The sequence below is a fragment of the Octodon degus genome, unplaced genomic scaffold (assembly GCF_000260255.1).
Source record: "Octodon degus isolate 3935 unplaced genomic scaffold, OctDeg1.0 scaffold00036, whole genome shotgun sequence".
In the NCBI taxonomy this organism is placed as follows: domain Eukaryota; kingdom Metazoa; phylum Chordata; class Mammalia; order Rodentia; family Octodontidae; genus Octodon; species Octodon degus.
This window is the reverse complement of record NW_004524612.1, coordinates 15,951,580-15,967,402: the sequence shown is the minus strand read 5'-3', so window position 1 is coordinate 15,967,402 and position 15,823 is coordinate 15,951,580. Positions and strand designations below refer to the sequence as shown.

Here is a 15,823-nt window from a genome sequence, read left to right as displayed (position 1 = left end):
CTTCCTGCTGTCATCTGTGACGGGGCAGCTGCCCCTCCCTCTCAGGCCCACTCTGCCCATCTCTGACCCTCCTGCCCTCCCACTTTCCTCCCACCACATTCACCCCTCCTGAATCTGCCTGCTAACCCAGCTCCCCCCACTTCCACAACATCTGCCCCCAAACTGTTTCCTCCCCATCTTCCCTGACCAGTCCCACTGACCACCCTGCCTGTCACCTTCTGAGCATTTCCTGCAACTTCTATTTTTTCTCCTTGTGTCCCTTAATTTGTTTTGTCTCTGCCTCCTGTCCCTGCCACCCACAGCTGAAGGCAGTTCTTTCCTGCTTCCTCCCAAAATCCCCAGTGTGGCCCCCCTCCTTAACACTTCTTCCCCTCTCCCACCCCCAGGGCCTATTGGCCCTGTCAGGGTGTGGGTCCCAAGGAGGACAACCCTTCTGACACTGTGGGGGCTCCCAGTCCCTGTGCTCTCCAGAGGGGAACATCACAGGTTGTGTGATACAGGAAAGGGGAACCCAGGGGGTGGGGTCCCCACTAGACCAGGTGGGGTCACGGCCCTGGTGGCTCCCTGTGAAGGAGGACACTAGAGGTTCTGTGTGGTGGAAGGCCCAGGGTCTCTGGCTGGTTCACGCTCCTTCACCTGGTGGAGGGGCTCCCCAGTGCAAGTCCAGGAGGGGGCTCCTGGCTCAGGAACTGAACAGCCTGTGCTCCTGTCTGAACACCTGGGTGCAGGCAACATCGGCCCAGCCCAGCGCACCCTTCTCTACCCCTTGTCCATGAAGCATGGATCATCATGCAGAGCAGCCTCCCGTCTCTGCCTCCTCCGCCAGCCAGCCAGCATCCCAGCTGGGTAGAAGTGGCATCAGGGCCACTTCCACTTGCCAGGCTGTTCTGCCTTCTGCCTTTGCTGGCAGCCAGTCCTTGAGTTGGCCTTTGGGCTCAGCTCGGGAGCCTCCCCGCTGCCTCCTGTAAGAAGTCTTCCCGGACTGCACACCATCTTGCTCTGCTTGCATCATACCCTGTGTGGAGGACGTGCATTTGTTATGTCCACATGGATACAGTGACACTAAGGGACACGGTGACACTAGGGGACACAGGACAACTATTGTGCAAGGTGACTCTGGGGGACATGGTAGAGCTGGGGGACATAGCAATGCAAGGGACATGGCACTGCTGGGGCCCCGTGACAGTTTGGACTAGGCAGTGCTGGTGACAGTGTGCAGCTCCTCCCTGGACCCCCACTAAGGAGCCCCTGCTTACAAGTGTGAAGAAGCCTGGTGTCCGCAGGGGGCCTAATGACAGCAGCTTACGGGATTAGTCGGGAGGAAGAAGCTGGGCAAAGCTAAATATAAAGCAGGGTAGAGACGACAGAGGATTAGAGGCCTTTCTGCGCACCACATTTTGAAAATGAGAGAGGAGTTCCTTCCTTTTGTGTGAAAGGGGCCTAGGGGAGAAGCGATAGAGGTAAGGAGTGGGTGTGGCCCAGCCAGCGTGAGCCTGCTTGGGCCTGAGGAGGCTCTGCATGGCTCTGGTGCCCAGCAGCGGGAGGACACCTTGCCTGGCTGTAGCTGCTCCATGCTGGCTTCCAGACAGCCTTCTTCGGGTGGGAGCCCCTGTGAGATGTGTCATTCTGAGCCTGCGTGCATTTGCTCAGGCCTGCTCTGCTCTGGGCAGGGGGCTAGGCATCCTGAGAGGACATAGTCCACCTCCAGGCCTGGGAAGCAGCAGGGACCAGAAAGCCTGTTGGCAAAGCTGCATGGACAGTGGGGCTGTCTGGGCACGGGGGGCCAGGAATGGCCCTACCACAAGGCCCAAGATGGGCTGCTGCACAGGGCCGCCACAGAGCCATGCCTTGGGAGAGGAGGTGACGGTGACACTAGTGGAGGAGGTATGGGGACAAGCAGGAAGAGCCCTGGATTGAGGGTGAAAGGCCAGGGCTTCCTCTGGAGCTGAGCAAAGGTTTTGGAGCTCAGGGAGCATCCAGGGGGAAGCTGGTGGGGGCCCTGTAAGGGTAGAGCCAAGCCTGGGGACCCGAATGGCCAAACTCTGTGGGTGATGCTGCAGGAGTCCTGTGCGAGGCTCCAGCACCTGGGCAGGGAGAGCAGATGAAACAGTGGGGCTGCGGAACCTGAGCCTCCCACAGGGTTCTGTGTGTCCAGTGGGCAGGGATATGCATGTGTAGGGCTAACTGCAGGTCACATCAAGACTTAAGGGCAGCATGGTTCTTCCCAGGAGCAAACAACGCTTGAGAATGAAAGAAACACCCACAGAATCCCACAGTACTGTGTCCCCTTGGAAGGGTTGGGACAGCACTTCTGCCTCCACCCATTGGCAATTAGAAAGATGAAGTGGGAGGCAGAAGTGGGAGGCAGAGGTCTCCAGGGCCGCAAGAGAGGCCTCAACAGATGCCCCAGGCCTCTGGCACCTCGGCCAGCACTTGCCCTATTTATAGACTTTGCTTTCTCCACCCACCTCTGTGATAGAAGTATTCAGAGAAGATTAGTGTTGACCAAAGAGGGTAAGAGAAATAGCAAGAGGAGAGAAAGGAGCTAAGACTTCTGGTCCCACTTGGTGCTTGGGGCTTTTTACGCACAAACTCACTGAATGATTGAAAGCACTGTGCAGCATGACAGTGGCTATTTTGCAGATGACAACAGATTATGTCATTGCCCTGCTATGCCATTTGGGTAGGAAATGGTGTGGTCGGGGCTTGAACTTCCGTCCAACCCTTTGTCCTTTCTCTCAAGCTGCCTCTTCATAGTTGTATGGGACCCATTCGGGTGGCAGGACGGGAGGGGACAGGCAGGAAATGTGAACCTAGGAGCGGCCCCTGACTTCACTCTCCTGTTGTGCTTACAGCTGCTGGGGCCTGGGCATCATGAACGGCGGCGACCTGAGGGACGTCCAGGCCCCCAGCCGCCACGAGTGCCTCTTACCCTCTGTGGCTCACACTCCCTCCATCACCCAGGTCACGCCAGCCAAGAAGGTGACCTTCTTCAAGCGAGGGGACCCCCGGTTTGCTGGGGTGCGCCTGGCTGTCCATCGGCGGGCCTTCAAGACCTTCAGCGCTCTGATGGATGAGCTCTCCCAGCGCGTGCCTCTGTCCTTTGGGGTTCGCTCTGTCACCACGCCCCGGGGTCTGCATGGCCTCAGTGCACTGGAGCAGCTGCGGGATGGTGGCTGCTACCTCTGCTCCGACAGGAAGCCTCCCAAGACCCCTCGGGGGCCAGGTCGGCCGCCTGCGAGAAGCCCCTTGGCTGTGCAGTCACTGGATATGGAAGGTGGGCGTGAGGCCTCTGGGACATCCTCTTCCTGCAAGGGTCCCACAGCCTCAAGGAGGATAACTCTGATTAGGAACGGGGATGCCAGACACCAGCAGACACTGCTTCTCAGTCACAGAGATGCCAGGAGCCGGACAGCCTTCCTCAGCCAGGCGTCAGACCTTCTTCGCTTTCCTGTGAAGCAGGTGTACACAGTCAGTGGGCGGAAGGTAGGAACGCAGCCTGGGATTCCCTTGAACGAGGCCCCCAGAGCCAGGGAGCCAGGTGTGGTGGCACATGTTTATAATCCCAGGACTTTGGGAGGCTGAGGCAGGAGGATCACAAGTTCAAGTCCAGTGTAGGCAATTTAGCAATTTATCTTGATAAACTGTCTCAAAATAAAAAGTATAACATGGACTACATGATGTAATCCCAGCACTTAGGAGGATGAGACAAGAGAATTGCTGTGAGTTCAAGGCCAGCCTGGGCTACATAATGAGTTTAAGACCAGTCTAAGCTCCCAGCAAGACCCTGTCTCAAACAATCAAACAAAAAGAAATGCACACTGGTTGGGAATGTAGCTCAGACTCTGGGTTCAATCCCCAGTACCACACGCACACACACACATGCACATGCACACACACACACAACCACTTGGAATAGGAGGTTATTCTTGATCGCCCTGTTACTAATTAAAGGTAGAAAGGGTGGGGACATCCAACAGGTCAATTAATCCAACAGGCAGTTGCTACCTACATTCTAGTTTCTGTTTGGTGCACTTAGCAGGTACAGACTATTCCTGTGGGAGCTCTGTGTGAGAAACAGAAACTCAAGGTCCCTTAAGCAGAAAGCCCTGTTAGGGGCTTCCCAGTCCCTTCAGAGCTGGAGTGTGAACCCAAAGCCCAGTCCGAAAGGGTGGCCTGGCTGACTCTGGGGAAGTGACTGTGAGGGTAGAGATGGGAGCACTTCTGGTGAGAGAGGGCAGCAGCCAAGCTTGGAGTGCTGGGCTCAGAGGTGCCACTGCTACATCTTGACCCTCAGGGTTGCTGGGGGCCGAGTCTGACACCCTTGCTACTGTTGCCTCCTAAGTCCCACAGGCCCGCCTTACTGCAGCATCAGCCGGACACGGGAAGAAATGGTGTTGGCTTTGCTTGTGTCTAACTGAGGAGAATCTAACCTGTGTCCAGCCCTAACTATACATACAGAAGGCCTGTGAATGTAAGTGTTGCCTTTCCAGAGACTGCGGAACACAAATTTCCATCAAAGGAAGACAGAACAGAGGACAGAAGTGACTGACCTAGTCCAGTCTTTCCCAGTTGAAGCCTGTAGCTGCTCTGCAGCATCTCACCAGCGCTTTGTCTACACACATGGCAATAGCAGCGTGCTTGTCATGGAGAATATAGCTCTCCCTCTTACACTCAAACACATTTTCATGTTCACTCCCAAAGCCACGCCACCTTTGTGCCAATTGTCACAATCCCAATCCAATGTCCTCTAGCTTAAGATCGATTGGCGTCCACAGCTATCAAAATACCTTATACAAAGTTATTAGGGAATCAAGAGAAAAAATAGAAAATTGCCTCAAATAGGAAATACCTGAGAGAGCTGTGCGGATCACTCCGTAATCTCCTCCAGGGCCACTGGAAGGGTTTAAGGTTTCCTTTGCTGCCAGCCCGAGTTACTTCTGCTTTCCATCAGCTGATTGTGGCTATGTACAATATACCTGCAGCCAGGCTGAATGAGACAGCGGAAGGGGCCCCGCTCACTTCAGGCCCTTCAACCCCAGCACATGGCCTCTGGACACCCCGTGCTATGCAGCAGTTGCCCATTGGAAGCATGTATCATGTCTTGAAGGATAACAGCTCTACATCTGGGCTGGTGGTTCTCAGCAGAATCCACCAGGGAATATTTCCACTGCTGTACAAGTTTTGACTGATGGGATGGTGAGGTACCTGGATCTGCAGCAAATTCCTTGGTATCAGTGCCTTGTCCCATATCTTCTGCTATAAAATCAGCTCTTTGGGCAGAAGGAAGCTTCCTGGGATGTGGCAACGATGAGCTGGCATTCAGTTAGTGGATGGGTGGTGAGAAAGAATGAATGGGGGCGAGGGATGGTCCCAACCCAAAATGAGCATCCGTCTTAGGAATACAAGTTTCTGTCTCCCTGGCACAGGGCTTTAGTGCCAACAGCTCCTCCCCAGGTGGCTGGCTGTGTCCCTCAAGCATGACGCAAGCCAGGACTTTAGCGTTAGTCTCTGCTTTTGGCAGATTAGGCTCTGAGAAGACCAACAAGCAGACCCACCTAAGTGAGGTGGAGTTGACGCTGCTCCTGACAGTGTTGACTGAGCTGCCTCAGGGCAGCGGGGAGCGAGTATGACTGATACCCACCGAGCAACTTGCCCACAGATTGTCCCTTCAGTGAATACTCACACAGGACACAAATGTTCTTGTCACCTAGACTTTTCACTGTAAGGAAGCCTTTCACCACTCTTCTCCAGGTTTTCTTGTCATCAAGGATGTGTGTCTTCCAAGTCCCAAATTGTCATATGGAACCATTACCCACTGCTTGTAAGTGGCTACAGGACATCTTGCCACTGCTTCCTCCAAAAAATCAGTCAACATCATCACACTGTCCCTTGGGTTTTCTCTCCCTGCCACCCTTCATGGCTCCTGATTGGGCCCCTTATGTTGCCATGGTCAACTTTGGATCACATCAGCAGACCCTACAGCCCTCTGTGACTCAGATTCCAGCATGCTTGGTCAAGTGACCAGGGAGTGCCTCTAGTTAGCCACAGGTGCATGCTGAGGAGAGGCAGCCACATGGCAGGTGCAGGTGAGAGGAGAGGAGGTGCCGCACCACCTGCTTAACAATTTACACCTGGCTCAGTGCAAGGTTTGTGAGCCTGACCCAGCGTGTGTCCCCACCACCTGATGACTGAGTGCTTGCCACACCTGTGTTATGGCTTCACAGACCATGTAATGCCCATTCAACTGTAATACAGCATCAGTCAAATCAGTTCCTGCACCTGAGTTTTAGCTAAAATCCTCAAGAGATCCGTTGGCAGTGGTCATGGAAGCTCCAAGTCCCCTGGCTGTCCTCACATGGGGAATTGAGATGCTGCACCTGCTACTGCTAAGGCTAGAAACAGCCAACCCAGCACTTAGTCCTTGCCGTTTTCCTCCACATCATCATAGACCACTGTGGCAGCCAGTGGCAGCCAAAGTCCATCAGAAGTGACCACTGAAGAATCTACTTTGTCACAGTGTGCTGTGGTGTACCTGTGCCCCACTGTCACTAGTTTATTACCACCCGCAAGCCCAGCCTTCAGTCTCAGACTCTCATCCTGGAGGCCTACTAGCTGCGATCAGCTTTTACTCACATGTTGTGCCTGGCGTAGTTCAGCACAGGAAGCAGATTTCTCCCTCAGTAGCTTATGCAGAAAGGAATTCTGTACAGAGAGTTTTTGATGACTCAAGACTCATTAAGCACTGGGGGGCTGAGGCTGGATTCCTGGGGAGAAGGTTCCTAGGATATCCCTGAATTAATCCATCACAGGAACACCCCTGACACAGCCAAGAAAATGGCCTGTGGGTGGTTGCCACTGGCATGACTGGGTTTAGGGTCTCCCCGCGGTTGCTGTAGTCTAGCGGGGAGGCTGATGTATGCAGCTGTCGGTTGACAGCTGGCTTTTGCCGTGGTGGCTGCACACACGTCTCTGCACCTTTGGCCTTTTTGGCTTGTAGCTATGGTGAAAGCAAAAGGAAAGTGATCTTGGTTTCACCACCATGTTCCTGTCTTTTTTTTTCTTTTTTGTGAATTTTTAGGGAAGGGTCTACAGGGTGTTCAGGGTCTCACCAATAGATCGGACTCGTAGTGATCCTCCTGTTTACAACCTCCCAAGAGCTGGGATTACAGATGCATGCCACCATGCCTAGTCTCAATTGCCATCTCAGCATGCCCTGGGGCGGGGCCGGCATGGTAGGCCCGGGGATCGAACCCCCGGCCCCTGCACCTGCTTGCGGTGCTTTAATCCGCTGAGCTATTTGGCTGGCCCTTGTGTCCCTGTCTTAAGTGTACTGTGATTCTTAGCCTCAAGGGAGATGGTGAAGGAGGCTTTTGGCATTGTAAGCTGTGCATTGTTGGAAAGCACTCAGAAAAAGCAAGCCAGGGAGGGGCACCGGCCTGGAAGGAAGCACCTACCGCACATATTCGGAGTGCAGCTAGTGTTATCATTTCCACTAGATAGGTTAGAAGAGTGGGGCACAGAGGTAAGTATTTTTTCCATATTTGCATAGTTAACAAATGATGACACAGCCATCAATAATGCAGAAGTGCCCTTGAGTTATGGAGCATGCGTACCACGCAGAGTATACAGAGTAAGGCTAGGTCCCTGTCTCTGGTTAGCTCACAGAGTAGGAGGCTTGATGAGGGGGAGGCCTGTCACAAAATGATATCAACAGGAGAAGAAGATATTAGGACATTCTCACCTAGACTTACTGCAGAGCTCTTAGGGTTTCTGTGAAAGTGACCTTACTGCTCCCCAGAGAGTGGAGTCATGACTGTTAACTTTGGGTCCTCTCCTGGAAGCACGCTTGATAGTGCTCTTTTTTCCCTATAGGTCCAAGGTCTCTTAGGGAGGGGTGTGCCATTTGGACCCCCATTCTGTCTTCCTCTGTGGGGACTCTGATTCTCTGGAAGCATTGCTATATCTTCTCATTGAGAGACTCAGGCCATGTTTGTATTTGTGAGATGGATTAGAAATCTCAGTCAAAGAAGAAATGTCCCTAGAAGTTGAAAACTTATTTCAAATTAACTGGGCTGAAAGGTCTGGAGTACAACAAATGTGTGCGTCATTTTGGGGGGAGAAGATGTGCCTTCATCTTCTTTTTACTGAAAAAGAACATATTCTGCAGTTCAAAGACAGAACCACAGCTGCTAGAGCTGTTCATTGCAGGGTGCTGTCCCCGCAGCAAGAGTGCGAAGCCTCACACTGGCAGCGGGAGAGTTTTCTAAAAGCTGGGGTCTGATTCAGGAGCGGACAAGGACACACGCTGCTGCTGAGCATTGGGGTGAGTGTGTGGTGGGGCCTGGACACCACTATACAAGTCAGGAAGAGAAGGAGAGCGTGCTTTACTCTCTCCATTCTGTGGGAGCAGGGGCAGCGGTGAGGGCTGCACCAAAACCTTTGGGGGTATACTGAAAACCCTGTTAGAAAGGAGAGCACACCTGGGAAAAGCCCAGCACAGCCTCAGTTTCCCCATTCAGGCCGTGCTGCTGGTGAGGCTGCATCAGGAAGAGTATACTCCATGTGGTGGATATGTGGGCCCAGAGGCAGCCGGAGGGCTCCGACCTCTTTTCCTCCCAAGTGAGCTGTAGTCCAGGCACCCACCCGGAGAGATACTGGAAGAGGCGTCCAACTATGGGTGGCAGCGTCAAAGGCAGAGCTGGACAGAAGTCCGCAAGGGCTGGAGCAATGGGGCTCCTCCCCAGGGTCCTGACTGCACCCTGCCGCCTCCAGGTGGACCCTCTCCAGGTGCTGCTGCATGGCCCCTCCATGCTGGTGTGTGCGGGCAACGAGCCTTTCAGGCCCCCTGCAACGAACAGCGCCCAGAGAGGCCAGACGGAAGCTTTATCTGCGCTGACTTCGAACAACAAAAACAGTGAGTTAGCTTGGGGTTTCCACACCTGACATGCATGAGTGAGTGATTTCACAGGGGTGGGCAGGTGTCTCGCACAATGCAGGAAAGGGGTCTCTAACCCCAGGTCCTGAGGATCCAGGCATTCTGGGGCCCCTTTTGCCCTCTCCTCACTGTCAGCAACCTTACCTGCTTTGTAAGAGATCAGAACACGGTATTTATAGGTGTCAGGAGATAAGGCATCTCGAGCTCAACATTTCTAGGGTCTAAAACCACTTCTGCTAAGAACCACAGAGGGCAAGGGCTCTGGGCACACAGCGGTCACAGCCTCCATGTGCCATGCAGTTTAGTCTGGGAGAAGAAACGAGGGAGCATCTAGTGCCCAGAGCTTGTCAGTCTGCTTCCTTCTGTCCCTAGAGATTCCATCTTCTCCCTGTTCTGGCCAGGATGCAGGCAGAGCTCTCAGGACCTGAGATTGTGAGTTCATTTATAAATGACCGGGAGGTCATTTATCAACTCCTGGGGGTGCTCCATCACCAGCAACCAGCTCCATCAGGCCTGCAGGGAGGCTGTGTGCGGAGCTGGCCTCCTGTGCTGGAGGCCAGCCCCACTTCCAGCCAGGCTACCTCGCTGAATAGCAACCTTTCTGCGCATGGCAGCAGCATATTGCTTCATCTGTGTGGCAAGGCATAATCCAAAGCAATCCTACATCTGAGGGTGCAGTCGACCCCAGGACTGTGCGAGGCAGGAGGATCAAGAGTTTGAGCCTAAATTGGGCATCTTAAATTCAGTGAGACCTTGTATCAAAAAAGAAAAAAAAAATTAAAATGGGGTAGGGATGTAGCTTAGTGCAAAGGCACTGAATTCAATCCCCTGTACTGCCTGGAAAAAGAAAAGAAGAAAAGTAAACCCATTAAACTGATACTGTGCTTCTACAGTTAAGGAATGAACTTTGCCTAAACCTACACAGCTCTGTGCAGCTGGAGACAGTGGGAACATGGGACATGGGGTGGCAGGAGGCTCCTGATCTACCTTGTCTACCTGATGCTGCGCAGTGGCTCACACGCTCTTACTCTTTCCCTCCCCACCACCCACCAGGTTGCTGGGGGCCCAAGGCCAAGCCCAGCGTGATCCACTCCAGGTCCAGGTCGGGCGGCAGGCAACCTCAGTCCATGCTGTCAGCGAGGTCTGGGCTCAGTGAGCCCCCCGTGTCCCAGCCTCATGCCTGGATGAGGACGTCCCCACCAAGCCCCTTGGTGGCCAGTGACGATGTGGAGAAGAAGGTCCACGTGAATGAGGATGGCAGCCTGTCTGTGGAGATGAGAGTCCGCCTCCACCTCCCGGGCGAGGAAGCTATACTGTGGTCCCAGAGAGTGGGGCAGGCTAGCGGGGAGGGCCCTGGCCCGAAGGAGCTGGGCCCCGGCTGCTGCAGATGGGAGGGCCATCCTTGGAACAGTCTGGGGACTGGGGCCAGGGGACCAGGTCTCTGTGAGGCAGAATGCCATGGAGCCTTTGATGGAAACTCGCAGACCCGGCTCAGCTGTGAGATCTGGAGAAACCCCCTATGTGCTCCTCAGGGGGATAAGCCTGCACCTAGGAGGAGGTCGGGTTGGGGTCAAGGCGGGAAGAGGTGCGGCAAGGAATGCCGCAGCCCAGCCTCCAGTCCTGAGCGCCTGCAAGGCTCTGACTCAGACTCCTGCAGCCCCAGAACGCCGGAGGGCCACGCACGCAGTGACAGCCCATGCCTGGCCTTTGAGACTGCTTCCCAGAGCTGGGCTGAGAGAGAAGCCGAGGAGGCTCAGTGTCTGGAGGGAGTGCAGCCACTGGCCTGGGAGCAATGGAGCCATCAGGCCTCCTGGACCTGTGGTGTGGAAGGGGCCCTTCCTGATGCTTCGGCCACTGCCAAGTCCCACGAGGAGTCTGGCAAGTGGGAGGGACAGCAGTGGAGCTGCCTGGACCAGGAGAGGACAAGGACAGCCCAGGGGAAGGCCACGCGTGGTGGCAGCCCCTGTGCCTCATCTCCAAACAACAAGAACCTACAGATCGAGCAGCACGGATGGGGCACTGGGTGCCAGGAGGCTGTGGGTGAGACTGGGACAATGCTGCCCTTGGCTGCGGATGTGTCCCGCTCACTTCCAGGCTGCGCCCCAGCTGGGCAGGGGAAGAAAAGGCTGCAGAGCCCAGGGAGTGCTGTATCCTCTCCCAGCTCTCCCAGGCCCCACCAGGAAGCCCAGGGAGGCCATGCCGTACTGTGTCTCCACTGCAGGGGCACACACTGCCCCACCAACTCCCCAGAAACCCCACTAGCATCAAGGCCTCCGGACAGAGGAGACCCCTGCTCAGGGGACCCGGTGCCACCATTTCCTCCTGAGTCATCCAGCCCCAGCAGACAGGCCTCAGGGAACCACAGGTCACTCTACCCAGGCTGTCCTGACCCCCAGGATGCAGTAGTAGCCAGCAGGGCTACCATTGCCTCTGCCTCCATGAGCAGCTCAGACTGGGCTTCAAGCCTCCATCACCCCAGGGCCTGCTCTGCAGAGCCCACCGGGGATGCCGAGTGCAAGGTACACTTCTCACCGCCCACATCTGCCCACACCCGAGGGGCTAGCAGCCTGGGGGGTGAGACAGGCGGCACCTCCAGGCCCTCCCCAGGTGGATGGCTCGAGGGAGAGGAGCTAGGAGTTTGTCACAGCTGCGGCAGCTCACAGACCGGGGCATGCCCTGTCCTGGGGACCCCCAGCGGTCACACTGAGGCCTGCTGGGCCTGCAGCAAGTACTGCCCCACACCCCCCCGGGGGCAGCCCTGCACCAAAAGGCACCCTTCGAACTGTGGTGGTCACCAAAGGGCTGGTGACACAGGAGAAGAAACACTGCAGAGGATACGCACACTGTCCCCAAGCCCTAAAGCAAGGGCGATGGGGAGGGCAGTCAGGGGAGTAGGAAGGAGCCCTAGCCCTGGTGCCGGGGTGGGTACCCAGGAGCCACAGGAAGATGGCAGTGTGACACCCAGCGCGTTGCCCCGCACCTCTCCGGAAGCTGTGATTCGCGAATGGCTGGACAACATCCCAGAGGAGCCTGTCTTCCTGAGACACGAGATGGTGGACAGGTCCACACCTGTGGCCCATGACAGCTTGGGAGGCGCTGAGGAGGACACTGGTGACGCCAGGCAGCAGGTCCCAGAAAGTGACCCTGATGAGCACCCAAGGCAGAACCAAGGCCTCCCAGTGACTGTCAGTGTGGGCCCTGAACTGGGAGACGGTCTCTATCAAGCCACAGATCTGGGCAAAGAGCCCAAGGCCTCTGCAAAGGCCGGGGTGGGGGATGGCACCCATGTGGGCCACGGGGTGACACTACATACCCTTCCTGGCAGGGTTTCTGCCTCCACCCAGATCATGAAGGCGCTGATGGGCTCCAAGCAGGGCCGGCCCAGCAGCCTGCCAGAGCTGTCGGGCCCAATGGCCCAGAGGCTCAGCCAGTCAGCAGAGGCCCTCATCACCTGCCTCACGCGGCTGCACTTCTTTGATGATGCCATCAGCTCCCTGGGTGACAAAGGGAGGTTTGAAGACTCCCCTCAGTACCGGGAGCTGCTGGGACTCTCCCAGGGCCTGTGGCCGGGCTGTGACCTCGGACAAGGCCCACTAGGCTTGGGTCTCAAAGAGCTCACTGCACACCAGGCCCTGCTGGTCACTGAGGACTTCACGCCCACCTCCTCCTCCGGAGTGGACATCAGCAGTGGCTCTGGAGGCTCGGGAGAGAGCAATGGGCCCTGCGCCATGGATGCCACCCAGGGCCCTAAGCAGGGGGAGCAGCCCCTGCAGATCTCCCAGAGGCCCAATTCCAGAAACTCAGGGCACCCAGAGCACAGGGCAAAGCCACAGAAGAGCTGTTCCACAGCCTCCTCTGGCTCCCCGGTGCAGGCGGAAGCCGGGAGCAGCAGCAGGGATCAGGCACGAGGCCGTCACCTGGGGCAAGTGGACCACGACCCAGAGTCATTCATTGAAAACATGGCACAGGATGAGAGGAGACAAGCAGAGGAAACAGAAGAGAGAGGACTCCAGGGGGAGGGTGTCCAGGAGGAAGGGCTTCCAGAAGAGGTCAGAGTCCGTGGGGAGGAGGAAGACAAGAGGAAGGACCCTCCCTCTGCAGCCCTGGGTCTCCCAAGAAGAGGACAGCCTGCAGAGTGCCAGCTCAGCCAAGGGCCCTCAGATGCCAGTGAGAGTCACTGTGACCCTGACTCAGAGCCTACTCTGGAAGTACTGCCCAGGGCAGCTGTACTGGGCTGGGAGCAAGCCCGGGCCCAGTCCACCCCTGAAACTGGGGTGACAAGCCTGCCCAGGGCTCCCACAGCATCCCCAGACCCCAACGCCATGTGGGTGTCCAAGCTGCTGAAGAAGATGGAGGAGGCCTTCCTGGCTCACCTGTCCCATGCTCTGGCTGAGCTCCGAGCCCGCTGGAGCCTGCAGGACGACAGCCTGCTGGACCAGATGGGGGCTGAGCTGCAGCAGGATGTGGGCCTGCGGCTCCGGGACAGTGTGGACAAAGAGCTCCAGAAGATCCAGAGCCGGGCAGGAAGGATGGCCCGGGGACTACCCAGGCAGGCCCTCAGGGGACAGGCGTCCCTACAGACTGAGCAGCGCAGGCGTCGCCTCCGGGGCCTGCATAACCTCTCAGCCTTCCAAGAGCAGAACCACAACCAGGAGCTCCTGTTCCTCACCCAGGAGGATGGGCCCAACCTCGGCACAGTCCTGGGGCCCGGGCTAGGTGGAGGCGCCGAGGGGGATGAGTTCTGTCCCTGTGAGACCTGTGTGAGGAAGAAGGTAACTCCCAAGTCCCTGAAGGGCACCACAAGGGCTGCCAGCGCACCTATCAAAATAGCCTTTGACCTACAGCAAATTCTGCAGCAGCAGAGAGCAGAGGCAGCAGAGGGAACCCTGGAGGGGACAGGGACCAAGTGGCCTCAGGGGAACCCCACTGTCCAGGGAGAGTGGACAGGAGGGCAGGAGCTGGGCTTGGCCCCAGGGAGACAGAGGCAAAGCAGTGGCTCCAAATTCAGGGAGGCGGAGGGTACTGGTGACCAGGAGAGGGAGGAGGAAGCAGTGTGGGAGAGAGGCGGGAGAACCCACGCCAGCGTGGGCAGCAACGTGGAGGAAGAGGCCGAGGAGAATTGCACAGCCGAGCAGGAAGAGGCCACTCATGATGGCTCCAGGGCCAGGGATGCTCCAGAGGCTGCAGGAAGACCAGGCAGTAGCACTGAAGCCGCAGAACGACGGCCACAGTACGAAGGAGGACGTGACAGCGAGAAAGAAGGTGGCCCTGAACTTGGCACAGGACAGGGCAGGACTGGGGAGGTTTCTGGAAGCAGCAGCCTAGACCAGGAGGGGAGGCCCCTGATGCCCCTGGCCCAGGCTGGGGATGCCCCCCACCAAGGGCCAGGCCCCCAATCGTCCCTGGGCTCCTGTACCCAGATCTCTCAGAAGGGCTTAGAGGACCAATCAGGCATAGACCTTGGATGCCCAGAAGCCCAGCAGGTCAAGGGGAAAGTGGCCACTATGTATCCAGCCTCTGAGGACGGAGAGTCTCCTTCAGACCCAGGGACTCCAGAGCCTGGGGCGGGTGAGGGCTGTTGTGTCCTCGAACTACACCAGAAGGCAGCCGGAGGCTGTGCCCAGACCACGGCTGGGGACATGGAAGATGGCTTTGGCCAGGAGGACTTAGATTTCTAGCCATCAGGCAGTGAGACTATGGCTAGCAGTGGGAATTGGTTTTGGTATGTTGTCTACAAACTCAAGCACAGCTCTGAATAAAGGCAAACGTGGAGGATTTGCCAGAGGCACAGCCCACCCCACGCCATGCCTAGGGACTGAAGTCTGAGATGGGGCTAGCCTTGCCCTCCCCCACACAGGGAGGAAGGGGCAGGGAGCGGGCCTGCTGGGCCCTGGGAGCTGAGCGAGCCGGAGGCCGGCTGGAAGCATCCAGTGGGGGACTGCGCGCCCGCTTTTCCGAGCAAGGGCTGTCTTATCCTTTTCCCCAAGGATCTGCTGTTATCGCCTTGCCGGCTTCTCTTGGCACTCAGCTTGGTTGATTTTGGGGACCTTTCGCTGGTCTTGAATAGCTTGGTGACTGCAGACACGGGTGCCTGGGGAAAGCAGGTAAATTCAGGGCCACTACAGGGTGTTGTCCTCAGCCCCTGGCTCCCCTTGTTTTTTCTTAATTCAAATGCAATGTTTGTAATGAGAAAATGCAAAGTAAGTAAATAAATAATAAATGAGTAAAGCAGGAAGAAGGGGTAGCACTCGCACGTAATCCTCCCCAACAGAGACAGCCTCTGCCCGCAAATTGGCACATTTCCTTCCCACAGTTCTGTAAGCATTCTATAGTTGCGATTGTTCTTCACACAACATTTACATACTGCTTTTCTTTTCTTTCTTTCTTTCTTTCTTTCTTTCTTTCTTTCTTTCTTTCTTTGCGGAACTGGGGATTGAACTCAGGCCCTTGCGCTTGCCAGGGAAGCGCTTATTCCACTGAGCCATCTCCCCGGCCCGCTTTTCTTTTTATTTAAAAAAACTTAACTATATAACAGTTTGCCCCACTGATCATAAACCTTTTTATTTTTTGTTTGTTTTTAGTTTTTGCATTACTGGGGTTTGAACCTGGGACCTTGTGCTTGCCAGGCAGGTACTTATGCCACTGAGCTATATCCCCAGCCCAACTTTTTTATTTTTTGTACTGTAACCTTCACATTGAGCTATACTTCCATTCCCTTTTATTTTTTTATGCTGAGACAGGGTCTTGCTAATTTGCCTGTGCTGGGCTTGAACTTGTGATCCTCCTGCCTCACACACAGTTGGGATTACAGTCTTCTTCTTCTTCTTCTTCTTCTTCTTCTTCTTCTTCTTCTTCTTCTTCTTCTTCTTCTTCTTCTTCTTCTTC

General features: G+C 55.9%; 1 protein-coding gene across 1 annotated transcript; it reads left to right on the top strand.

Annotated features, from left to right (window-relative positions):
* Positions 1 to 2,874: 2,874 nt before the first annotated feature.
* Positions 2,875 to 14,616, top strand: Rp1l1 (RP1 like 1). The gene is made up of 4 exons (XM_004630755.1): positions 2,875 to 3,486; positions 8,776 to 8,917; positions 9,992 to 14,200; positions 14,321 to 14,616. Exons 1-4 carry the CDS (start codon positions 2,875 to 2,877, stop codon positions 14,614 to 14,616), a joined length of 5,259 nt encoding a protein of 1,752 aa, XP_004630812.1.
* The last annotated feature ends 1,207 nt before the right edge of the window (positions 14,617 to 15,823 follow it).

Excerpts from the sequence above, each read along its gene's own strand:
- Rp1l1 (XM_004630755.1), top strand. The coding sequence starts at position 2,875 with ATGAACGGCGGCGACCTGAGGGACGTCCAGGCCCCCAGCCGCCACGAG. Across the intron at positions 8,918-9,991 it reads GACTTCGAACAACAAAAACA|GTTGCTGGGGGCCCAAGGCC; the intron begins GTGAGTTAGCTT and ends ACCACCCACCAG. Across the intron at positions 14,201-14,320 it reads ACGTGACAGCGAGAAAGAAG|GGCCAGGCCCCCAATCGTCC; the intron begins GTGGCCCTGAAC and ends CCCCCCACCAAG.